Source organism: Scyliorhinus torazame, chromosome 15 (genome assembly GCF_047496885.1).
Source record: "Scyliorhinus torazame isolate Kashiwa2021f chromosome 15, sScyTor2.1, whole genome shotgun sequence".
Taxonomy (NCBI): domain Eukaryota; kingdom Metazoa; phylum Chordata; class Chondrichthyes; order Carcharhiniformes; family Scyliorhinidae; genus Scyliorhinus; species Scyliorhinus torazame.
The window spans coordinates 51989207-52016230 of NC_092721.1; the positions used below are offsets into that span (position 1 = coordinate 51989207).

Consider the following 27024-nt stretch of genomic DNA (forward strand, 5'->3'; position numbering starts at 1 on the left):
CAGGAGATGGAACTTCAGATCAACACCTCAGAGGAATTATCACCTTGACAAAAAACTGGAAGGTCTTTATCAAAATGCTAAGATAGAATGGCCCATTAAATCTTTCCCTGCAGAACCCCAAATAGGAGAATTCACTGAATTGGATCACAGCATAACTAACTTCCACGTCAATATTCCAAAGTGCAATCGGTTGCCACCCAGCCCATCCACTCTCATCACTGGCCTCTGCTCCCCGAAAACCACGGTGCTAGCGCCTGCCTGGGTGAGTGCCGAGGTAATGGCTCTAGCACCTCCTTACCTCTCACGCCAAGCCTCGAGCCTCAATGACCACGTGTGCTCCTGGATGGCTATCTGGCCGACCTCTGCTCTCTCGCTCTCACCGCCCGGTCACTGCCCAGCCCGGTCACTCTCATCACTGATCTCTGCCTCGGGTTGAGTTGCTGCTCCCTGAAAACCATGGTGCCGGCGCTCAACTGGCTTTCGCAACTCCCGACTGCTCACCTCTCGCTCGGGTAGCAGAGCTTTGAGCCTTGATGACCAGGTGTAATCCTGGCTGGCTGCTGCTGGCTCTATCTGGCCTGGCCTCTGTTCTTTGGTGGCTGCCCGTCTGCCCTCCCCTTGGCCTTGCGGTTGAAAGTTGCTCCACTCAACGGTCGTTGGCCAGTGCCTCCTCCTCGTCTCACTGAATACCTTGCATGCTCGCACCCTGAAGTTAGCTCGGCGACCTCACTTTTGCCTCAGGCTGCTCACTGGGCTGAATGTCAGAAACTTGGTTACTGCTTCACTCAATGAAAGTTTAAAACCTCACACCAATTCAGGACATCTGTCAGAACTACTCTAAGTCTCCACCACTTCTCAACACTTGGCAAACTGTTTTCCCACTTAAAGGAGAGTCCACCAATCGGAATCTGAAATTGTTTGTATTACCTGCTGATAGGCTCAAGATCAGCACATTCAAAGCTACCAGGCTTTGATTGGTGCTCCCACACCACAGTCACCTTTCAGTATGGGCCCTACCCATTGGCTGGGGCCCCACGCTGCAGCGCTGAGTATTTTTATTGTAAGTCCGCCTCTGCCCGTCCCACCAAGTGGTTCAGCGAGCAGCTCATCTATGCATAATTAATGAGGTTTCACGCAGAAGTTTGGGTGTGAGAATCAGCCAATCAGCTGGAAACTTGCCACGATGGCATAGTGGTTAGCACTGCTGCCTCACAGCGCCAGGGACCCAGGTTCGATCCCAGCCTTGGGTAACTGTCTGTATGGAGTTTGTACGTTCCCCCGTGCCTGCGTGGGTTACCTCCGGGTGCTCCGGTTTCGTCCCACAGTCCAAAGATGTACAGGTTAGGTGGATTGGCCATGATAAATTGCCCCTTAGTGTCTAAAGGTTAGGTAGGGTTACTAGGATTGAGAGGTGGCCTAGGTGGGGTACTCTTTCAGCGGGTCAGTGCAGACTCAATGGGCCAAATGGCCTCCTTTTGCACTGTAGGGATTCTATGATTATAATCCCACCCGCCACCACACTTACGGCTGGATTCTCCGTTTCAGTGGCTAAGTACTGACGCCAGCGGAGCATGTGTGGTCTTATACAACCAAAGAATCTGCGAGAAATCCTCACCGATTTTGGCACCAGTGAGGTGCTAGCACCGGCGCCAGGTGAAACTCCCGGCTCCTGTGTTGAAAACAGCCGGAGAATGGCTGGATCCCTGGCTGCGCATGTGCACGGCTGACGGCCTGCAGCGGCCGCGCCGTACAACATGGCGCCGGCCTTGCGCGGACCCGACCCGCCATCCGTGACCCCACAGCCCACACCGGCCACCACCCCCCCCAGCCCTCGCAGAAGCTCCCGCAGCCAACTGCATGGATCCTGGCCGAGTGTGTCGGCGCTGGACACAGTCCGCAGCTGGCACACTGGGTTCCCGCATGGCTGAGACCACACGTGTCCTGCGCAGTCGGAAACTCGGCCCATTGGGGGCGGAGAGTCGCGACAGGGCTGTTCGATGACGCGCGGAAAAATGATGCCATTTCGGAGGGGGTGGATCATGGCTGACCGGCGTTAAACTGCCGCTGGCCCTGATTTCGGGGTTGATTCTCTCCCCGATCGCTTTCATCTCTGGAATGGAAAAATCCTCCCGCCCTCTCCCCAACATCTTAAACTTTTACATTTAAAATAGAATCAACAGCTGGATCACCATTTTGAAGGGGGAACCTCTCTGGCTGTGACCAGGCAAGTGTGAGGGGGCTCAAAGCCTGCCTGGAGCACTGGTTCCCCAGTTTTCCATTGGGAGGTCAACTCCAGGCAGCTTGCCTAGTCCCAACACCTTGTAGTGGTTTGTTTGCTGACTGGATAGTTCCAGTCGGTCTCTGACAACAAACCTTTGACCCTGCCCGAGGGCAGGATAGTGCCGACAAACTGGATTGTGGCACAGATTTTTGCATCTGCCTGCCCCTGTGTTCATTCCCAGACAGAACTAAAAACCTTGCCCTAGGTCTTAGAGCTTGACATCACTGTGTAAATTCCAAAGGAATTTTTCTTAGTAGAAAAGAATGCCAGTCTTTGCTGGGACACTCTTTATATTGAAAGCCTGGGTGATGTTTTTTCTTTGTTCCTTTTATTCCTTTTCTCCTTTGTTAATTCCATAAAACGTTATTCACAAATAAACTGGTTTCAGATAAATGTATTTTTTACATGAGCAAGGACTAATTTTCTCTCACATTAAAAAACAGTAAGAAGTCTTACAACACCAGGTTTAAGTCCAACAGGTTTGTTTCGAGTCACTAGCTTTCGGAGCGCAGCTCCTTCCTCAGGTAAAAAACAGAGGTGCAACTTCTTTAATGTAGAGGAAAGTTTGTTTGTTCATCTTAATTAATAAAATCAATTTAATTTCAGCAATGATTAAGCAGTATGAGCATACTTAGTTCTAAACAACATAATTAGAGTCAGCTAATTAAGGTACCAAATACCAGTAAACATTATTTAAGCTCCAACACAACTGAAGGACAAAGTCATATTGTACTTTATTTTAAAAATGAACTGTAAACAATTTCCAAACTATGCAAATGAAATTATAACTAATCAATTTATGCCTCATCTAAATGTTTTAATCATTGCTGCTAAGCTTGTGCCATAGAATGAGCACACACAGAATCCGAGAAAGGTACAACATAGGAGAAGGTCATTCAGCCCAGTTGGGGAAGGTAGCAGTAGCCAGGTTCATGGCACCGTGGCTGGCTCTGCTGTACAGAAGGGCAGGAAAAAGAGTGGAAGGGCTATAGTCATAGGGGATTCAATTGTAAGGGGAGTAGATAGGCGGTTCTGTGGTCGAAAACGAGACTCCCGAATGGTATGTTGCCTCCCAGGTGCACGGGTCAGGGATGTCACAGATCGGCTGCAGAACATACTGAAGGGGGAGGGTGAACAGCCAGTTGTCGTGGTGCATATAGGCACCAATGATATAGGTAAAAAACGGGATGAGGTCCTACAAGCAGAATTTAGGGAGTTAGGAGCCAAGTTAAAAAGTCGGACTTCAGAGGTAGTAATCTCAGGATTGCTATCAGTGCCACCTGGTCGGCAGAGTAGAAATGAAAGAATAGGCAGGATGAATGCGTGGCTTGAGAGATGGTGCAGGAGGGAGGGGTTCAGATTTTGGGGACATTGGGACCGGTTCTGGGGGAGGTGGGACTACTACAAATTGAATGGTCTACACCTGGGCCGGACTGGAACCAATGTCCTTGGGGTGCTTTTGCTAATGCTGTTGGGGAGGATTTAAACTAATGTGGCAGGGGAATGGGAACCAAATGAGGAGGTTAGTGGACAGTAAGGAGGTAGTAACTAAAGCCTGTAAGGAACTAGATCATGAAGTCAGCGTGACTAAGGGGAAGAGTAGGCAGGGAGCAGATGATGAACGCAAAGGGACTGGTGGTCTGAGGTGCATTTGTTTTAATGCAAGAAGTATAGTAGGTAAGGCAGATGAACTTAGGACTTGGATTAGTACTTGGGAGTATGATGTTATTGCTATTACTGAGACTTGGTTGAGGGAAGGGCATGATTGGCAATTAAATATCCCAGGATATCGATGCTTCAGGCGGGATAGCGAGGGAGGTAAAAGGGGTGGAGGAGTTGCATTACTGGTCAGAGAGGATATCACAGCTGTGCTGAAGGAGGGCACTATGGAGGACTTGAGCAGTGAGGTGATATGGGCAGAGCTCAGAAATAGGAAGTGTGCCGTAACAATGTTGGGGCTGTACTACAGCCCTCCCAACAGCAAGCGTGAGATAGAGGTACAAATATGTAAACAGATTATGGAAAGATGTAGGAGCAACAGGGTGGTGGTGATAGGGGATTTTAATTTTCCCAACATTGACTGGGATACACATAGTGTCAGGGGTCTAGATGGAGCAGAATTTGTAAGGAGCATCCAGGAGGGTTTTCTAGAGCAGTATGTAAATAGTCCAACTCGGGAAGGGGCCATACTGGACCTGGTGTTGGGGAATGAGCCTGGCCAGGTGGTTGACGTTTCAGTCGGGGATTACTTTGGGAATAGTGATCAGAATTCCGTAAGTTATAGAATACTCATGGACAAAGACGAGAGTGGTCCCAAAGGAAGAGTGCTAAATTGGGGGAAGGCCAACTATACGAAAATTCGGCAGGAGCTGGGCAATGTGGATTGGGAGCAGCTGTTTGAAGGTAAATCCACATTTGATGTGTGGGAGGCTTTTAAAGAGAGGTTGATTAGAGTGCAGGACAGACGTGTCCCTGTGAAAATGAGGGATAGAAATGGCAAGATTAGGGAACCAGGTGAAATTGTGAGACTAGCAAAGAGGAAGTAGGAAGCATACATAAGGTCTAGGCGACTGAAGACAGACGAAACTTTGGAAGAATATCGGGAATGTAAGACCAATCTGAAACGAGGAATTAAGAGGGCTAAAAAGGGTCATGAAATATCTTTAGCAAACAGGGTTAAGGAAAATCCCAAAGCCTTTTATTCATATCTCAGGAGCAAAAGGGTAACTAGAGAAAGGGTTGGCCCACTCAAGGACAAAGGAGGAAAGTTACGCGTGGAGTCAGAGAAAATGGGTGAGATTCTTAACGAGTACTTTGCATCGGTATTCACCGAGGAAAGGGACATGACGGATGTTGAGGTCAGGGATAGATGTTTGATTACTCTAGGTCAAGTCCGCATAAGGAGGGAGGATGTGTTGGGTATTCTAAAAGGCATTAAGGTGGACAAGTCCCCAGGTTCGGATGGGATCTATCCCAGGTTACTGAGGGAAGTGAGAGAGGAAATAGCTGGGGCCTTAACAGATATCTTTGCAGTATCCTTGAACACGGGTGAGATACCGGAGGACTGGAGAATTGCTAATGTTGTCCCCTTGTTTAAGAAGGGTAGCAGGGATAATCTAGGTAATTGTAGACCGGTGAGCCTGACGTCAGTGGTAGGGAAGCTGCTGGGTAAGATACTGAGGGATAGGATCTATTCACATTTGGAAGAAAATGGGCTTATCAGTGATAGGCAACATGGTTTTGTGCAGGGAAGGTCATGTCTTACCAACTTAATAGAATTCTTTGAGGAAGTGACAAAGTTGATTGATGAGGGAAGGGCCGCAGGTGTCATATACATGGACTTCAGTAAGGCATTTGATAAGGTTCCCCATGGTAGGCTGATGGAGAAAGTGAAGTCTCATGGGGTCCAGGGTGTACTAGCTAGATGGATAAAGAACTGGCTGGGCAACAGGAGACAGAGAATAGTAGTGGAAGGGAGTTTCTGAAAATGGAGAACTGTGACCAGTGGTGTTCCACAGGGATCCGTGCTGGGACCACTGTTGTTTGTGATGTACATAAATGATCTGGAGGAAGGTATAGGTGGTCTGATTAGCAGGTTTGCAGATGACACTAAGATTGGTGGAGTAGCAGATAGTGAAGGGGACTGTCAGAGAATACAGCAGAATATAGATAGATTGGAGAGTTGGGTGGAGAAATGGCAGATGGAGTTCAATCCGGGCAAATGCGAGGTGATGCATTTTGGAAGATCCAATTCAAGAGCGAACTATACGGTAAATGAAGAAGCCCTGGGGAAAATTGATGTACAGAGAGATCTGGGTGGTTCAGGTCCATTGTACCCTGAAGGTGGCTGCGCAGGTCGATTGAGTGGTCAAGAAGGCATAAGGCATGCTTTCCTTCATCGGAAGGAGTACGGAGTACAAGAGTTGGCAGGTCATGTTACAGTTGTATAAGACTTTGGTTCGGCCACATTTGGAATACTGCGTACAGTTCTGGTCGCCACATTACCAAAAGGATGTGGATGCTTTGGAGAAGGTGCAGGGGTGGTACACCAGGATGTTGCCTGGTATGGAGGGCACTGTGGATGCTTTGGAGAAGGTGCAGGGGTGGTTCACCAGGATGTTGCCTGGTATGGAGGGTGCTACCTATGAAGAGAGGTTGAGTAGATTAGGATTATTTTCATTAGAAAGACGGAGGTTGAGGGGGGACCTCATTGAGGTCGACAAAATCATAAGAGGTATAGACAGGGTGGATAGCAAGAAGCTTTTTCCCAGAGTGGGGGACTCAATTACTAGGGGTCACGAGTTCAAGGTGAGAGGGGAAAAGATTCAGGGAGATATGCGTGGAAAGTTCTTTACGCAGAGGGTGGTGGGTGCCTGGAACACATTGCTGGCGGAGGTGGTAGAGGTGGGCACGATAGCGTCATTTAAGTTGTATCTAGACAGATACATGAATGGGCAGGGAGCAGAGGGATACAGATTCTTAGGAAATAGGCCACAGTTTTAGATAGAGGATCTGGATCGGCGCAGGCTTGGAGGGTCGAAGGGCCTGTTCCTGTGCTGTAATTTTTCTTTGTTCTTTGTTCCCTCCACATATTTTACAAAATTATGAAGTAGTTTGCTTATACAACTGCCAATGCACTACAATAAAAAATAATTGGACAAAAAATATTGAGATATTTTGATGTGAAAGGCAAAGGAATTAGTTCATTTTAATTTGTCAATCAACTAAAGGCAAGTTCCAGGTAAGAGTCCCAGAATCCGCAGCGCTCTGCTTCAGAGTGACAGGATCGGGAGGCTTAGCCCTCCCGAATCTCCTGCCTACATACAGAAAATTCTACAATGGCTCAGTGACCCAAAGTCGAACTGGAGTAGATTGGAGGCACAGTCTTGTGTTGCAGCCGCCTCCCTACACACCATAATTACCGCGCCACTGCCCTTTTCCCCGGTAGGTTTTTCCTTGAAATCTGTGGTGATCTTCTCGCTCATGATTTGGAAGCAGTTTCGGCAGAACTTCAATCTTCTCTCACTGTCCTCACTTGCCTCGATATGTGACAATTACCTCTTTGTGCCCTTGAGCTTGGACCCATCGTTCAGGTCCTTGAGAACAGGAGGCCTGGTATACTTTGGGGCTTATTTCTAGGTGGAGGTTTTGCCAGCCTTGAAAAATCGCAAACATTTACAAATCTAGTTGTTTTTTTTCAAATTCGGGATTTCTAACATAAGTTCTTTTGTTCCTTCCCCTCTTTCCCCCTGGCTCCTCCTTCTTCTCTGCTGGAATAGGTATTGGCCTTGGCACATCAGGTGAGATGGTCAAATTCAAATCTGTACAGCCACATTCTATCTTCGGATCCTGCCCCTTTGGATAGAGTATATGGTAATTGGGTGGAGAGCTAGGCCCCGTACTTACTGAGGAGGTTTGGAGGGAAGCTCTCTACCAGGTGAACTCCACTTCATCATATGCCAGACTGAGTTTGGTTCAGTTCAAAGTGTTCTAAGGAATGCACTGGACAAAAGCAAAGACAAGTAGATTCTTTCGAGATGTGGAGAACAAGTGTGACCGCTGTTCACTTACACTGGCTAACCACATGCATGCGTTTAGGTCCCAAGCTTGCTAGATATTGGACCTTCCTTTTCAACACAATATCCAAGATTTTGCAGACAATCCTAAATCTTGCCAGCTGATTGCAATATTTGGGGTTTCGGACTCCTCTTTTTCTACTCGGGGGTGAAGGCGGATGTTCTTGTCTTTGCTTCCTTAATAGCCAGGAGATGAATATTACTCAACTGGAGACCTCCCTCACCACCTAAGGCATCCTCATGGGTGCAAGATGCGATATTGGTCCTGCATCTGGAGATATCAGAGGCTTGGTGGGTGGGGGGCGGGTGGGGGTTCTACCAGAAATGGTGGCCATTCATTTCTTTCTTTAAAGATCTGGACAGGTTTGAGGGTTAGGGTGGTATGAGTTAGTGGGGGGGGGGGGGGGGAAGGTTAGTAATAGGGGTTCCTTGTTCAATTGCACTCATTAACTGCCTTCCTACTTTTGATTTGGTTGTTTCTTTTCTATTTTATTTTGTTGTTTATGAAATTTATAGTATGTGTATATTTTTGTGTATATGCATACTACTGTTTATATTTGATAATTCAATAAAACGCTTATAAAAAAAAACTGAAGGCAAGTTCACATTTAGTATAAATGTGGTGGCCATACGTTAACTATTTATAACAGCTGAAAGAACCAAAAAAGCATCATTAACTCTATTCCGCACAATAGGTTTATGGTTAAGATATAAAATAATTGGTATATCCCGATGAAGAGTCGTGATGCCAGCTAATAAGGCTAATGATACTGGGATAAATTTGTTTTGAATCAGCTCATACTGTACCTGAGGAATGATGGACATGCTATTTCGCAGGTCATGTAAACCTAGTTCTGAGGTCACAAGGCCATCAATCATGACTTTCCCTTCTGGTTCAGCAAGGCGAAACAAGGCTGAGATTAGAGAGCTCTTCCCAGCACCTGTCCTTCCAACAAGCCCAATCTGCAAAAATATGCACCTAAATTAATTTATTGTTCATGGTATATTTTGGATTTTGTACAGAGAGAGGGCATACAAGTTATAAGTTAGAGCACTGCGCACAGTTTTAAGAGTTGCATACTTAGGAGAACTTTATTCAGAGTTTTGGGATTGCTTTGCCACAAAGGAGCCACAGAGACAGAGACAATTGCATATTTTAAAAGGAAAAGCTGATGATTATTTGAAGCAGCAAAATATACAGGGTAATGGCAAGAAAGCATGATAGGGGAATTAGTTTCACATTGTTCTAACAAAGAGCCAGCGGCGACAATGGGCTGAATGGCTTTCCTCTTTACCGTGGTTCTATTTGTCTAGGTATATATAATTCAGTTCCTTGGATGTGATGAAGTATTATTTTAGTGTTTTGCTATTCAGAATTGTACAGTTGATAAGCCATTATTACCTTCCGCACAAATCTCTTGATATCGATAGATTCTCAGAGTTTCTAAATTGCTTCAAGGAGAAGCCAACTCATTTAATTTTAAAGATGTTCATTGCACAGGTACAACACCCACACAAGCACTTAAATGTTAAATGAAGATTTTCCTCACATCATTTATTTGCAAGTTACAAGCTGGAATGAAAGTTTTGCAGCTATTTCCTTGATCCTTTTGGTGACAAGTTATGTTTGCAATGATTTTTATGCAGTTGGATTTTACAGGAGGAAGTGCCAAATTGACCAACTTTAAACAGACCGTAGCAGACTTCTGCCCTTCAGGGGAAGTCCCACCCTGGAGAACTGCCAGTATTGGGTACTGGTGGGATTCCAAGCAGTTCCACATAGATTGATGATGGACATTGGACCCAGGTAAGTCCAAGCTTTTAGGGAGGGAGGGATCGGGCACCCTAAGGAGGAGGGTTGAGTGGGGTGAGGGAGTGGGTTTTGAAGGCCAAGTGGGGAGGCACAAAGTGAGAGGAGGGGTAACATTTGGAAGGGGTGTCCCCGATGTGCACATTCCTGCCTTTTTAAAAATAAATTTAGAGTACCCAATAATTTCTTATTCCAATTAAGGGGCAATTCAACATGGCCAATCCACCTAACCTGCACATCTTTGGGTTGTGTGGGTGAAACCCACGTAAACACAGGGAGAATGTACAAACTCCACACAGACAGTGACCCAGGGCCGGGATTCAAACCCAGGTCCTCAGTGCCGTAATCCCAGTGCTTACCACTGTGCCGCCCCCTTCCTGCCTTTTCAACAAATTTGTTAAAGAAAGAAGACTTTTCCACTCTAGCCAGTCTGCCATTTCCCAGTGTATTATTGTAGTGAAGGTGGATTGAGAGCAATAATCGGCCACTTAATGTCCTCAACAGGCCTAAGGGCAGGCAGGCTAGCGGGTATTTTACTCACCTCCGTATTATGGAGACTGGGGCAGGGTAGGTGGGAAGGTGATGGGCTAGTCACCTGATATATTTTCCATACTCCTTCGCCCAAAGCACACCTGGCAGTGGGGAATGCAAAATCCAGCCATGAGATACCCGACTTGGAAACTGTACGGTCGTCTGGTTTTCCTCTTTTGTTCAGATATTTATTTTCAAAAATGCATCGCACAATACTAACATTAAGAATTCGCTAAAATCAGATTTCTCATATAATAAAAGTTAAAGTGATTAATTGTTTAAAAAGTAGCTGGTTTTGCTTACTTTTTCTTTTGATCGAATTACTAAATTCAGGTCCTTTAGAACAGGTTCACAATCTGGGCTGTAGCCAAAGTTGACATTTTCAAATACGACAGCACCGTGGTCTGGCCAGCCATTGGGTGGGGGCTTATATGATTCCCATGGCGCTTCACTTTCAAGTTCAGTGTAGTCCAGTACTCTTTCCACTGAGGTCATCTACAAGAATAAGACAAAATTTAAAAGTGTGATGAGGAATCTGAAGAACAAAATGTGTTAGAACATTTCCTTTCACACAAGGTTTAACTTGATCCACTTCACTTGGGCAAGAAATAAATTAACTCATAATCCAGCGCATCTACACAGGGATAGAAGACAGAAGGTTTGAAAATTTCTTGTGACATGGATTATGTAATTATTGTGATCTGCAGTGAAATGTATATCCTTCTGGGCCATTTCAAATGGGTAGGTAGAAATATTAGATTTTGTCCAAGTGACTTCAGCAGTTAACATAGTTAGTAAATGTTATACAAGATGAAGTCCATTCTAACAGAACATCACCTTGCTGGATTATGTACATGAGGAGCAAAGCAATCGACTTTGCACTGCTTCACAAATTATTTTCCAATGTGATCCCATTCTAACCCACCACCATCTTCTCAAGGGCAATTGGGGGTGGGCAACAAAGACTGCCCTTGGCAGCGATGCCCACATCCCATAAATGAATACATATAAAACAATAATTCTTGAAAATGAACATGACCCAAGACTTCAGCAAAAACAAAAGAGTAATAAATCAGCAGAGGATCATTCAAAATGTTTTTGTTAAAATTTGCATAATACAGATCGACATACATCATATAGATTTGAAAGTCTGTCTTTGTAAAGTACTCCTAAAGGCCCACCCACAAAACCATCCCTAATTCTGGTTGAATGAATCACTGCTAATTGCACTCGATCGCAGGTTTTAATGTGGCTCTAAAAATTAAATTGATTAAGCTAACTGGCATGTTTTAAAAAGATTTTGAATGCAATTAGTTTTAAAAATTAAGAAGCTAACTACTGTAATTGTTTATAAGTAACAAATGGTTGTAACTTTTGGAAAATAATTCCTGAGATTTAAAATCAGGGGCGGCATGATGGTAAGCACTGCTGCCTCACAACGCCAGGGACCTGGGTTCAATTCTGGCTGTGAGACTGTGTGTGGAGTTTGCATGTTCTCCCCCTGTCTGCATGGTTTCCTTCCACAGTCCAATGATGTGCAGGTTAGGTGGATTGGTCATACTAAAATGTCTCCTTAGTGTCCAGGGATATGCAGGTTAAGTGGGGTTACAGGGATAGGGAAGGGCAGTTGGCCTAGGTAGAATGCTCTTTCAGAGGGTTGGTGCAAACTCGATGGGTCGAATGGCCTCCTTCAGCACTGTAGGGGCTCTATGGTACTCACAAGTGGTGAATTAAAGCTGTGATTAATAATGCTTATTTTTTTTGTGATAATCCCATTTTCATCTGCAATTATCAAATCAAGTAACTCTTTAAATATATACCAAGAAATACTTGTTAAAGCAAAATTGAATGTTTCAAAAGATGCCCAACTGCACCGATTCATGACAAATTTTGCATTCAACGATATAAAAATAAGTTTGAATAAAAAGTTGGGAGAAAGGGCAGCACGGTGGCGCAGTGGTTAGCACTGCTGTCTCACGGCGCCGAGGTCCCAGGTTCGATCCCGGCTCTGGGTCACTGTCTGTGTGGAGTTTGCACATTTTCCCTGTGTCTGCGTGGGTTTCGCCCCCACAACCCAAAGATGTGCAGGGTAGGTGGACTGGCCACGCTAAATTGCCCCTTAATTGGAAAAAATGATTGGGTACTCTAAATTAATTTTTTTTTAACAGTTGGGAGAAAAGAAACACTTCTGAAATTTGGTGCAATTTTCTCCTGGACCACTGATTGCACCCAAAGCAGAAACTCTACCGCCAGACACTTAACTCATTAAGACTCTTGTTACTGACCAAATAAAACATTTTAAGAACACTCTTACCAGATTTTCAACTTCAGCACTTTGCCGTACTCCCCACTGGAACATGCCCATCAGTGTGATAGCATAAGAAAGTGCCAATCCAACTTGCCCTGCATCTAGCTCTGCAAAAGTGGTTAAGAAGTGATATGAAGAAGTATTGAACAATACCATTAAAATAACCCAAAAATTAATAAAAGAAACAATAAGAAAATATGCTTGTTCTCAGGAATGATTTTGTTTTGCAGCATTTTGCCTGATTCTAATTTTCCGATAATTTGCAGGCAGTTTGTTACAAATCCATCCATAGAAGATGGTAGCACAGTGGTTAGCACAGTTGCTTCACAGCGCCAGGGTCCCAGGTTCGATTCCCGGCTTGGGTCACTATCTTTGCAGAGTCTTCACGTTCTCCCCGTGTATGCATGGCTTTCCTCCGGGTGTTCCGGTTTCCTCCCACAAGTCCCGAAAGACGTGATTGTTAGGTGAATTAGACATTCTGAATTCTCCCTCTGTGTACCCGAACAGGTGCCGGAATGTGACGACTAGGAGCTTTTCACAGTAACTTCATTGCAGTGTTAATGTAAGCCTACTTGTGACAATAAAGATTAATCAAAAAAATCCCACGAATGCCTGCTTGACTTATATTAAAGTGGCACTTCACAGTGAGAAGGGAACATACAGGTATTGCAGAGCATTAGTGTATTGACCGATTGTGAGCAAGATTTAACTCAATGAAAACTCAACCACTTGTACAGAATTAAAATCATGTCCATGTGTGAGACCAGGATGAGAGACCACGGACTGAGAGGAGTATGAGGACATTGAAATTTGGAGTGGAGTTTTGTATAAAATGTGGGCACACAGGGTGGGTGGATTAGTGAAAGTTATGATGAAGGGGGTAGAGAGGCTGAGAGCGTATTTTATTTGCAGGGTGGAGGACAGGTGTGGACGGCGTGCGGGAGGGGCCCCTCACATCATGTCCATATGTTCTGGGCGTGCCCAAAACTGAGGAGATTTTGGCAGGGGTTCTTGGATGTCATTTCCGAGATTCTGAGTGTAGGAGTGGCAATATTTGGAGTGTCGGAAGACCCGGGAGTCCAGGTGGGGAGAGAGTCCAATGTCTTGGCCTTTGCCTCCCTAATAGCCTGGAGATGGATTTTGTTGAGCTGGTGGGCCTCGGAACTGTCAAAGGCGGGGGTCTGGGTGAGCGACTGGAAGAATTCCTGCACTCAAGGTCAGGTTTGCCTTGCGGGGGGGCGTAGGAGGGGTTCAGCCGGAGGTGGAAGCCGTTTATCAATTTCTTCAAGGGATTAGGTGCCAGCTCGGGGGGGGGGGGGGGGGGTGTTTAGGGGATTGTTTTTTTTCTGAGGAGGGGGTAGAGACAAGGGGTGAACTAAGGGGGGGCGGGGAGAGTTGTGGAAGTGGTGTCAGGTGTTGTTGTGAGCCTGTGTTCTTATCCCTGTGAATTTCTGGTTTTCTGATATTTTTATGTACACATACCTTTACTAAAAATATTTAAAAAAAAGAAAGCCTGCCTCTATTCTATAGGAGTTTGTCCCAGTTGTTTTAGAAACTGTTTGGCCGTTACCTCTCATTGACTCTCCACCCAACGCTTGAAAATTATAAACTAACAATATAATACAACTCTCACTCAAACACCTTCTATTTATTCATGAAATTCAGTCAATGTAGTTAGATTTTAAGTATTCTATCTCTTATAAAACAAACTTAAATTCAGACCCCATATCAATGGAGCCAACCCTTTAATAGCCTATTTAAATTGTCAATTAAACTATGAACTCAGAACCCCCTGCTGAGATAAATGTAGATTTTAAAACTCAGTACTGATTTCATAATGAAATAATAATGGCCTTTGGAAATTTCAACAAAGCATTCTGTTGAAACTGCAAGAACAGATTGTGACTTTTTTTTCATAATCTACACCAGGTGAATGAACTGTCAATCAAAGCAGCTCAGCAGATGCTGTTTTTTAAATTCTCGCTACCAGCTTGAGACTGTTTTTTACAAGTATAAACAGCATCGGATTTTAAAAGAAATTCAGATCATGACACTTAAACAGACCTTATCCATCCTTCAAGAGTTTTTATGTCTACTCCTTAAATTTGTGACTCCCACTGCAGGTTAAGTTGAGCCAGTCATCAAGGGGCCTATTTGAACTCAGCACCAAGTTATGCTTGCCCTCTTCCTCCATCTGGAGAATACTGGATCTGTCGGAAACAGATTTCTTCACTCAGACTTCTGCCCGCAAAGGTCCACTGAATCTTTCAGACTGTGTAAAAACCCAGCCCTAAGGATCTGGGAAAACAAATTTCTTGGATGGAAGGAATGTTGAAGTGAGATTTAGTTTTTGACAGGACATTCGCATCTATTTGTGGCTCAGCCAACACCAGTTTGGAGAAACCTCTGCATCATTGAGGGGCGACCTGATAGAGGTATACAAAATTATGAGGGGCATAGACAGAGTGGATAGTCAGAGGCTTTTCCCCAGGGTAGAGGGGTCAATTACTAGGGGGCATAGGTTTAAGGTGAGAGGGGCAAAGTTTAGAGTAGATGTACGAGGCAAGTTTTTTACGCAGAGGGTAGTGGGTGCCTGGAACTCACTACCGGAGGAGGTAGTGGAGGCAGGGACGATAGGGACATTTAAGGGGCATCTTGACAAATATATGAATAGGATGGGAATAGAAGGATACGGACCCAGGAAGTGTAGAAGATTGTAGTTTAGTCGGGCAGTATGGTCGGCACGGGCTTGGAGGGCCGAAGGGCCTGTTCCTGTGCTGTACATTTCTTTGTTTGTTCTTTGTAGGTGACTGATGAATAGAAAATAATTTTTAAAGATCAAATTTATAACACACCTGGTCTCTCCAAGAGGGAGGAAAATTCAACCTGAACATTGAGGCACCTCACCCAAGCCTTACACCATCCACTTGGGATGGGTAAGCTGGTATATGTTTGAACATTGGATCACCGCTGCGCCATAGCAGCTGCCAGTTAATAAACTCATACAAAAACAAAATATTGCAGAATCTGGAAATCTCAAATTAAAACAAATTAAACTTTTTTAACGTCAGTTCCATGCCTGTAGAAACATAGCATAAAGAAACAGGCTCTAACTTTCCTTGGTGGCATCGGACCGATAATGCAAAAAGGTGATGCATTTGGCAATCAAATGTGATAGGTTGCAATATGTGTCTGCGGCTCAAAGAATTTTGGCTTAGTGCTGATACGCTGGGGTCCGAGCTTAAGATACTGCAATGTATCAGCGAGGAGGAATTTTACTTGGACACTTGGCTTCAGGAGGCATCACATCCCTCAGGTTCAATTCTTCTGATCTGGTCTGGTCAGGGACAGGAGGGTGTGACTGCGAGTGAGCTGGGTACGGGGTTTGAGAAAGTAGGAGTAAAGGAGCCTCAGGCCTTGCAATTGTCCAAGAGGTTTGAGGTTTTTGCAGCTTGTGTGGATAAGAGTGGGGGCTGCAGAGTAGATAAGCTAACTGACTGTGGCACCACAGTGAGCCATTTAAGTGGATAACAATAACATAGATAGGACTATGCTGAGATATCAGAGCAGCTCGGGATAAATCAAAAAGCTGAACCACAAAGGTAATAATTTCTATATTACTGTAAGATGTATTATGCAAATTGCATTGGGTGAATAATATTAGAGCCAAATACATGCCTCAAAGATTGGCGTGAGAGAAATGGATTCTAGGAGTGGGGAAAATGAGACAGACTTCACATCAACTGATCTGAGATCTGTGTCCTGGCAACTTGTATTACTAGGGTGGAGAGACGTCTTTACACTAAATAGTGGGGTGCGGGGCGGTGGAATGATCACATGAGGAAAATGTGGTAAATTAAAGAAAATGGATAAGGTAATAGATATTAGGGGTGGAATTCTCTGGTCTGCCGGCCGCAGGTTTTTTGGCGGCACGCCGTTCAGTGGTGATGGGATTCTATACTCCCGCCGCTTGTCATTTCCCATTGCAGCCAACCGACGCCGCCAGGAAACGCGCTGGCGGGTTGTGCTGCCAACAGGAAAAGTGAATTGCAATGACCAGAGAATTTCGGCCTAGGTATGTATTTGGCAATGATACAAGTAATGATAACCAGGGTGTGGCAGGAAGAGACAGAGCATATACACATTATAAGCATCTGAACAGAGCCTGCAAGAATGGTAAAAAAAAACAGAATTAAAGGCTCGCTTTCTAATGGTGTGCAGCATTCGCAACAAAACAGATGAATTGATAGCACAAATAAAAATAAATACATATGACCTGATAGTCATTTCAGAGAAGTAGCTGCAAGGTGACCAAGGCTGGGACCTAAATATTCATGGATAATTGACATTTTGGAACGATGACAAACTAGGAAAAGGTGTGGGGTAGCTTCTTTAATTAAGGATATTAGTACAATAATGATAGATGACTTGATTTTAGAAGATCAAGATGTAGAATCAGTTTGGGTAAAAATAAGAAATACAAAGGTGAGAACTCACTTGTAAGATTTGCTTACAGGCCCCCTAACTCTAACTAAAGAATGATGGGGGATTGGAAGAAAGGTGCTGCAATAATCATGGGTGATTGTATATAGATTGGGCAAATCACATTGGCAAAGATACTCTGGAAGATGAGTTTATTTGGGACAGTTTTTTCTCGTGCCAACCAAGGAACAGGCTATATTGCACCTGGTAATGTGCAATGAGTTTGGATTAATTGCTGCACTTGTAGGAAAGGAGCTTTCAGGCAACAGTGGTCATAACATGCTAAAATTTCACATTCAGCTTGAGGGCAAGAATTGTGGGTCTAAGACTAGCACCTTAAATTTAAATAAAGGCAATTACTTTTCAAAAAAAAAATTTTTTATTAGGGTTTTCACAAAATATGAACAACAGAATGAAAAAGAAATCCAATAGAATTAAATACAGAACAAAGTAAAACAACCCCCGTGCCCCCCTCCCCCTTATACATAAATAATAAATGAAGACCCCGAGTTAACACAAAGCAAACATAGCAAATATATACACCCCCTCAGATCCCCCGGGGTAAATAAACTGAAATAAAATAGAACCCCCCCCCCCCCCCCCCCCCGCCCCCCGGGTTGCTGCTGCTGCTGACCATTGTCTACCATTCTGCCAGGAAGTCCAAGAACGGTTGCCACTGCCAAAAGAACCCTTGTATCGATCCCCTTAAGGCGAATTTCACCCTCTCCAATTTAATAAACCCCGCCATATCATTGATCCAGGATTCCACGCTTGGGGGCCTCGTATCCCTCCACTGAAGAAGAATCCTTCGCCGGGCTGCCAGGGACGCAAAGGCCAGAATACCGGCCTCATTCGCCTCCTGCACTCCCGGCTCCCCTGCAACCCCAAATATTGCGAGCCCCCAGCCCGGCTTGACCCTGGATCCTACCACCCCCGACACCGTCCTCGCCACGCCCTTCCAAAATTCCTCCTGCGCTGGGCATGTCCAGAACATATGGGTGTGATTTGCTGGGCTCCCTGAGCACCTAACACACCTGTCCTCGCCCCCAAAGAACTGGCTCATCCTTGTCCCGGTCATGTGTGCCCTGTGCAGCACCTTAAACTGTATGAGGCTGAGCCTCGCGCACAAAGAGGAAGAGTTCACCTTCGCTAGGGCATCTGCCCACGTCCCCTCTTCGATCTCCTCTCCCAACTCCTCCTCCCACTTACCTTTCAACTCCACCACCGAGGAATTCTCCTCCTCCTGCATCACCTGGTACGTTTCCGAGATCTTACCCACTCCAACCCATCCCCCCCGAGAGCACCCTGTCCTGTACTGTGCGTGGCAACAGCCGCGGGAATTCCACCACTTGCCACCTGGCAAACGCACTTACCTGTAAATATCTGAAGGTGTTCCCCGGGGGGAGCACATACTTCTCCTCCAGCTCACCCAGGCTCGCGAACTTGCCGTCCACAAACAGGTCCCCCAACATTCTTATCCCTGCCCTGTGCCACCCCGAAAACCCTCCATCTATTCTCCCTGGGACAAACCGGTGGTCCCCCCCATATTGGGGTTCACACCGAGGCGCCATCTTCCCCCCCTGTGACGCTTCCACTGCCCCCACATTTTGAGGTTAGCCGCCACGACCGGGCTCGGGGTATACCTCATTGGAGGGAGCGGCAGCGGTGCCGTTGCCAGCGCCTCCAGACTCGTACCCTCACAAGACGTCGTCTCCAGCCTCTTCCATGCAGCCCCTCCCCTCTCCATCACCGACTTGCGCACCATTGCCCCATTGATGGCCCAGTAGTACCCACAGAGGTTGGGCAGTGCCAGCACCCTCCCATCCCTACTCCGCTCCAGGTACACCCTTCTCGCCCTCGGAGTCCCTCCCGCCCACACAAACCCCGTTATGCTCCTGTTAACCTGCCTAAAGAAGGCCTTCGGGATAAACATGGGGAGGCACTGGAACAGGAACAAAAACCTTGGGAGCACCGTCATCTTAACTGATTGCACCCTACCCGCCAGGGACAGCGGCAACGCGTTCCATCTCTTGAACTCCTCCTCCATTTGCTCCACCAGCCTCGTGAAATTAAGTCTGTGCAGGTTCCCCCGGCTCCTGGCCACCTGGACCCCCAAGTACCTGAAGCTCCTCTCCGCCCTTTTTAGTGGGAGCTCGCAACTCCCCCTCTCCTGGTCCCCTGGGTGAACCACGAACAACTCGCTCTTCCCCATGTTGAGCTTGTATCCTGAGAAATCCCCGAACTCCCTGAGGACCTCCGGCATTTCCCCCACCAGATCTGCCACATATAGCAGCAAGTCGTCCGCATAGAGCGACACCCTATGCTCCTCCCCGCCCCAACCCCCTCCAGTTCCTCGACTCCCTCAGTGCCATAGCCAGGGGATCAATCGCCAGTGCGAAGAGCAAGGGGGACAGGGGACACCCCTGCCTCGTCCCTCGATGCAACCGAAAGTACTCAGACCTCCTCTTGTTCGTGGCCACACTCACCATCGGGACCTCGTACAACAACCTAACCCACCTGACAAATCCCTTCCCAAACCCGAACCTCTTCAGCACCTCCCACAAGTACCCCCACTCTACCCTATCGAAGGCCTTCTCAGCGTCCATCGCCACCACTATCTCCGCCTCCCCCTCCCTCGCCGGCATCATCATAATGTTCAGGAGCCTCCACACATTCGCGTTCAACTGCCTCCCCTTCACAAATCCTGTCTGGTCATCGTGGATCACCTGTGGCACTCAATCCTCACGGCTAAGACCTCGCCAGCACCTTGGCCTCTACATTTAACAACAAAATCGGCCTGCAAGACCCACACTGCAGGGGATCCTTGTCCCGTTTCAGGATCATGGAAATCAGTGCCCGGGACATCGTCGGGACACCTTGCCTCATTGAAGGTCATACCTAGCAACGGGCCCAACAGGTCCACATATTTCTTGTAGAATTCGACCGGGAAACCGTCCGGCCCCGGTGCCTTCCCCGCCTGCATGTTCCCTGTCCCTTTGGCCAACTCCTCCAGCCCAATCGAGGCCCGCAATCCCATTACCAGTCCCTCCTCCACCTTCGGAAACCTCACTTGGTCCAGCAAGCGGCCCATCCCTCCCTCCTCCCGTGGGGGCTCAGACCGATACAGTTCCTCATAAAAGTCCCTGAAGACCCCATTGATGTCAACCCCACTCCCTCCCCTGTCCTTAACTCCCCCGATCTCTCTAGCTGCGTCCCGCTTCCGAAGTTGATGTGCCAGCATCCGACTTGCCTTTTCCCCATATTCATAAATCGCCCCCTGGGCCTTCCTCCACTGAACCTCCGCCTTCCTGGTGGTCAACAGGTCGAATTCGGCCTGGAGGCTACGCCTCTCCCTCAACAGTCCCTCCTCCGGCACCTCCGCATACCTCCTGTCTACCCTCACCACCTCCCCCACCAGCCTCTCCCTCTCCCTCTGCTCTCTCCTCTCGGGCCCTAATGGAGATCAGCTCTCCCCTAACCACCGCCTTCAGTGCCTCCCATACCATCCCCACTTGGACCTCCCCGTTATTGTTGGCCTCCAGGTATCTCTCTATGCTTCCTCGGACCCGCTCACTCACCTCCTCGTCTGACAACAGCCCCACCTCCAAGCGCCACAACGGGCGCTGGTCCCTCTCCTCCCCCAGCTCTAGGTCTACAAAATGCGGGGCGTGATCTGAAATGGCTATCGCCGAGTATTCGGTATCCTCTACTCTCGCTATCAGCGCCCTACTCATAATAAAGTCGTCGATCCGGGAATAAGCCTTATGAACATGCGAGAAGAATGAAAATTCCCTAGCACCCGGCCTTGCAAATCTCCAAGGGTCCATCCCTCCCATCTGGTTCATAAACCCCCTCAGCACCTTAGCCGCCGCCGGCTTCCTACCCGTCCTAGACTTGGTGCGATCCAGTGCCGGATCCAACACCGATTTAAAGTCCCCCCCCATTAGGAGGCCCCCCACTTCCAGGTCCGGGATCCGACCCAACATGCGCCGCATAAAACCCGCATCATCCCAGCTCGGGGCAGACACATTAACTAGCACCACCCTCATCCCTTGCAGCTTACCACTTACCATTACATACCTGCCACCATTGTCTGTCACAATACTCAACACCTCGAACGACACCCTCTTTCCCACCAAGATCGCCAACCCCCGATTTTTGGCATCCAACACTGAGTGAAACACCTGACCTACCCACCCCTTCCTCAATCTTACCTGGTCTGCCACCTTCAGGTGTGTCTCCTGGAGCATGACCACATCCGCCTTCAGCCCCTTCAGGTGCGCGAACTCGCAGGCCCGCTTGGCTGGCCCGTTCAGTCCCTTTACATTCCAGGTTATCAGCCGGATCGGGGGGCTACCCGCCCCCCTCCCCCGCCGACTAGCCATAACCCCTCCTTGGCCAGCCACTCGCCCGCACCCCACGCCCGGCCCGTTCCCCACGGCGGCAGATCCCCGTCCCAACCCCCTCTACTCGCTCCAGCTCCCCCTTGACGATACCGGCAGCAACCCGGTCCCCCCCCCCCCCCCCCCCCCCCCCTCCACCCCCCCCACCCCCCAGCTAGGACCCCTCCTGGCTGCTTTACTCCCCCCATTGCACTCCCGCAAGTCAGCTGGCTCCTGCTGACCCCGGCTACCTCTCCTTCGACTCCTCCCATTGTGGGACATACCTTCCTCCTCCATTACCCATCCACAGGCTCTCCGCCTCCTACTTCCATCCCAAGCGCCGGAAACAACCCTCGCTTCCCCGCCCCGGCCCCACCCCCTACAGCCTTCAGCGCGGGAAAAAGCCCGCGCTTTCTACCTGCCCGGCCCCGCCACCTCTGACGCTGCTCCTTTTACAGGCCCAGTCCCCTCACTCCCAACTCGGGCCTCACCCTCCCCCGCGGGGCCCCATCCCCCCTACCGGCCATTCACCCCTACTCCATTTACTAACCCCACTCCAAGAGCCCACCCGACAGACCCAACCAAAACAGTGCCCAACCCACCCTCATCGAACTAAACAGAAATAAGAGCAAAGAACCCCCCCTCAAAGTGCAGCACCCCAACAGCAATCCCCGGCCACCCATCCCGACCCTCAGTTTGTGTCCAGTTTCTCGGCCTGGACAAAGGCCCACGCCTCCTCCGGAGACTCACAATAATGGTGCCGGTGCATGTAGGTGACCCACAGTCGCGCCGGCTGCAACATGCCAAACTTCACCCCCTTTCTGTGCAGCACCGCCTTCGCCCGATTGTTTCCGGTCCTCTTCTTTGCCACCTCCGCACTCCAGTCCTGGTATATTTGTACCTCCGTATTCTCCCACCTGCTGCTCCTCTCTTTCTTGGCCCACCTGAGCACGCACTCCCGATCAGCGAACCGATGAAAACACACTGCGGCTCATTCGCCTTGGGCCTCCTCGCCAGCACTCTATGGGCCCCTTCCAGCTCCAGGGGTCCCTGGAAGGACCCCGCTCCCATCAGCGAGTTTAGCATGGTGACCACATAGGCCCCCACGCCCGACCCCTCCAGCAGGCCCAGAATCCGCAAATTCTTCCGCCTCGAACCGTTCCTGCCATTTCTTGTGGAGCGCCTCCACCCTTACTGCAAGGCCTAAGATCTCGTCCTCGTTGTCGGAGACCTTTTGTCAGACCTCGCGGATCGCCACCCCCCTGGGCCGTCTGGGTCTCCAGCAGCTTGTCGATAGAAGCCTTCATCGGCTCAAGCAGGTCCGCTTTAATCTCCCTGAAGCAGCGCTGTGTAACCTCCTGCTGCTCCTGCACCCACTGCATCCACGCTGCCTGGTCCCTGCCCGTCGCCATTTTGCTCTTCTTCCCTCGCACCTTCTTTGGGTTCACCACCACTTTTTTTGTCGCCCCGCTCCTGGTCCAAGCCATAAACTGTCGGGGAACTATTGCAATCTCCTTCCTACTCTGGGAAACGTCGAAAAAATTCCGTTTGGGGCTCTAAAAGAGCCCAAAAGTCAGTTTTTAGCGGGAGCTGCCGAATGTGCGACTTAGCACCGCATAGCCGCAACCAGAAGTCAATAAAGGCAATGACAAGGGTATGAAGACAGAGTTGGTGAAAGTGGACTGGGAAAATAGGTAAGACACAGGTACAGAAGCACTTAAGGAGACACGTTATGACACTCAGCAAAGGTATATTAAATGAAGAAAGAACACCGAATAAAGGAAGTTAAGGATGTCAAATTGAAACTAAAAGTGGACAATGCTAAAAAGATTGGCAGGTCAGAAAATTGGACAGATCTTTGAAATTAGCAAAGAATTACTCAAAAAAGAGGGAGAAATTAGAGTATGAAAGAAAGCCAAGTAGAAATTTTAAAACAGATAGTAAGAATTACGACAAATACTTAAAAAGGAAAAGAGTAACTAAAGTGACCTTATGTTACTGTTGAATTTGTTTTGCAACAAAATGCATGTTTTAAATTGGTATTTAAGCACATCTGTCCATAATAAGCGAAGGATTAGGCAATCATTGCAAGAGGAAAAATAAAGTTCACTGAGTGTCTGAGAAAGGAATTAGGAGAGTCTGTGACTTTGCTTTCCTGTCTTGGAAATAAATCTGCTTTAAGGCACAAGCTAGCTTCTGACTCATTCTTCCTCAATGTAAGAACTATTGGAATCATAACAGTGGCAGAGGACGAACATTAAAGTTTCGTGATTGATTGCTGAAAAAGATTTTGTCTCTATCCTCAAGGGAAAGATAAACATACTTTGCTGACAAACTCAGTTGCAGAAGGACTTTGCAAAATATCAGGCTTTGGCTATCTACTGATGTTTTTTTGAAAAAATATATTTTTTATTCTCCACCTTTTTCACATTTCTCCCAAATTTACACCCAACAATGAACAATAATCAGTAACGAATGTAATGTCAATCCCCATTATCAATAATAACGATCCCATCCTCCCACCAAACCCCAGACGTTAGCCCGCATGTTAACATAAACAAATGACAAAAAGGAATCAGGAATCACCCATAGTCACCATTAACACATACAGTCCCTCTCCCCCCAACCCAGTCCACAAATCTGGGTCCAATTCCAAACCGCTCTAGAACTGCCATCAAGTACCTCCATTCTACCAGGTTGAACGCTTTCTCGGCGTCCAATGCCACAACCACCTCTGTTTACTTCCCCTCCACCAGTACCATAACCACGTTCAATATCTTCCTAATGTTCGAGAACAGCTGCCTCCCTCTCACAAGCCCCGTCTGATCACCTTTGGGAGGCACTCCTCTAGCCTATCTGCCAGTACCTTCGCCAATATCTTTGCTTCCACGTTTAAAAGTGATATGGGCCTATATGACCCACACTCCGTCGGATCATTATCTCTCATAAGTAACAGGGAAATCGATGCCTGCCCCAAAGTTTGTGGTAACACCCCCTTCCCTATCGCCTCCTCAAACATTCCCAACGTCAGTGGCACCAGTTTATTTTTGAATTTTTAATAATATTCCACCGGAAACCCATCCGGCCCTGCCACCTTCCCCGACTGCATCCTCCCAATTGCATCTTTTATCTCCTGCTCCACTATCACCCCCTCTAATGTAGCCCTGTCCCCCTCCCCTAACATCGGGTACTCCAGCCCATCTAGAAATTCCTGCATCTCCCGGACTCCCACAGGTGGCTGTGACCTGTACAACCTCTCATAGAATTCCTTGAAGACCTTGTTAATCTGATCTGGAGCTACCACCAACTTCCCAGCCCTGTCCCACACCTGGACAATTTCCCTTGCTGCAGCCTCCCTACGGAGCTGACCGCCAACATAACATACCGCCTTCTCTCCATACTCGTAAACTGCCCCCCTTGCTCGCCTCAATTGGCGTACCGCCTTCCTGGTAGATAGTCGGACAAAGCGCGCCTGGAGTTCCTTCCTCTTTTCCAACTACGCTGGGTCCCCATCTTCTGCATACCCCCTGTCTACCTCCAGCTCTCATCTATTACCCTCTGACGTTTCAATCGCGCCTCTTTGTCTAGCCTAGCCTTAAATGAGATCACCTCACCACCACCGTTAAAACCTCCCAAACAACTCGACACCTCACCCGTGCAGTTGAAACCTACATATTCCTCGATTACTTTTTAAATTTTGTCACAGAACCCTCGGTCCCCCAACAATCCCATATCTAACTTCCACCCTGGTCTCTGTACCATCCCATTCTCCAGTACCATATCCGCCCAATGCGGAGCATGATCTAATATTGCAATTGCCGAGTAATCCGACCTTAGCCAGCAGCGCCTTCCCCACCATGAAAAAGTCAATCCGCGAGTACACCTTATGGACCGCTGAGAAAAACGAGTACTCCCGCTCCCTCAGGTGAAGAAACCTGCAAGGGTCCACCCCTCCCATTTCCATCATTAGCCCAGCCAGCACCTTCGCCACCCGACGGGACCAGCGAGCGCGGCCGTGACCTGTCCAATTTTGGCTCCTGCACCAAGTTCCAGTCCCCCCCACTATTATTTTGTGTGTGTCCAAGTCGGGGTGGCCCCACACACCTTCTTCGCGAATCCCACATTGTCCCAATTGGGACCATATACACTTACCAGTGCCATTAGTCTCCCCTCTAGCGCGCCTGTCACAATCACATACCTACCCCCCTGATCTGCAACCACATTCTCCATCTGGAAGCGTAGCCTTTTGCTGACCAATACCGCTACCCCTCGAGCCCTTCCGTAAATCCAGAATGAAACACCTTTTTAAGTCTCACTTGGTCCTTCACCCTCAGGTGAGTCTCCTGCAGCACTGCTACATCGGCCTTCAAACCTTTAAGAGGCGCAAGCACCCTTGACCTCTTGACTGGGCCTCCCAGCCCCCTCACGTTCCACGTGACTATCTTAACTGGGGGTCTCTCACTCCCCCCCTTTTTATCCACCATCATCATCCCACCGGGCCCTGCCCCATGAGCCTGACCCGTCCCTTTCCATTATTAACATCGAACCCCCTCCCCCCTCCCAGAATCCCTCCCTACACTTCCCCTCAAAAAAAATCTCACCCAGTGTTGATCCTCTCCCCCCACCCCCCACCCCACTTGCTCGCCTCGTAGGCCCATCAAAACCTACTCCAATGTCCGCAGCCCTCCTCTCACCTCACCTCCGTTCACTAGCCGACTTTAGTTAGATAGCGCGGGTGGTCCCCCTCCCCCGCTAAAATGCATACTGTACCCTCCCGCCCAGTCCCAGAAGAAAAAGAAAAACAATCTAACCCATGCAATTCAACGAAATAACATATAACCGTTGCAACAAAAAAAAGAACAAAAATGCCAATCAAACCAAACAAAACCTTAAACGTTATAACAATGTGAAATCAAGTAAGTTACAATACATGTCAGTGAAAATAAAGTTAAAACATTTATACATTTTCCAGCTCCCCAATCACAGTCCACAATCGCTCTTCCAGCTCCACTCCTCACTTCTGTCCCAAGCCTTCTGTCTTCATGAACGCCTCAGCCGCCTCCACCATTTCAAAATAAAAATCTTTGTCGTTGTACGTCATCCTCAGCTTTGCCGGGTATACCATACCAAATCACAGTCCCTTGTTGTACAGTGCTGCCTTCACTCGGCTGAACGCCACCAGTCTCTTTGCCAACTCTACCGTCAAGTCCTGGTCACTCCGAACCCTAGCACCATCCCACTGCTCCTCCCGCTTCTGCTTCGCCCAGTTTAACACCTTCTCCTTCATGTGGTATTTATGGAAGCAGTGGGACTGCTCTCGGCGGCTCATTTACTTTGGGTTTCGGCCTTCACGACCGATGAGCTCGGTCCAGTTCATACCCGGTGTGCGCTGCTCCCCCTCTACATCTGTGCTGGATTACGGCCTCGTCTCAGGCCATGCTCCTTCCCCGCCGCTTGCTTCGGGCTCGATGCCCCTGTTCCTCCGGTCACGGGGCTCCCCACCGGCTCCAAACCGGCCCGACCCGGCGCCCGTCCCTCAAGCCCCAATGGCCGAAGAAATTACGACCGGCGAAACCACGGGAAAACCCCCAGAAAACGCCGAAATGACGCCGAGCGGCAGGAGCCCCTCTCCAGCGTGACTGCTCCGCTCGCAC

At 48.1% G+C, this 27024-nt stretch overlaps 1 protein-coding gene across 3 annotated transcripts in view; it reads right to left on the reverse strand.

Moving 5' to 3' along the window:
* The window catches only part of abcc4 (ATP binding cassette subfamily C member 4 (PEL blood group)), a 742685-nt gene that overhangs the window by 158815 nt on the left and 556846 nt on the right, over window positions 1–27024 (reverse strand). For all 3 annotated transcript variants that reach the window (XM_072476237.1, XM_072476236.1, XM_072476238.1), the window contains 3 exons: window positions 12513–12613; window positions 10502–10693; window positions 8665–8820 (listed from right to left, as the gene is read on the reverse strand). In XM_072476237.1, coding sequence (XP_072332338.1) covers window positions 8665–8820; window positions 10502–10693; window positions 12513–12613 — 449 coding nt within the window. The remainder of the gene's footprint in view (window positions 1–8664; window positions 8821–10501; window positions 10694–12512; window positions 12614–27024) is intronic.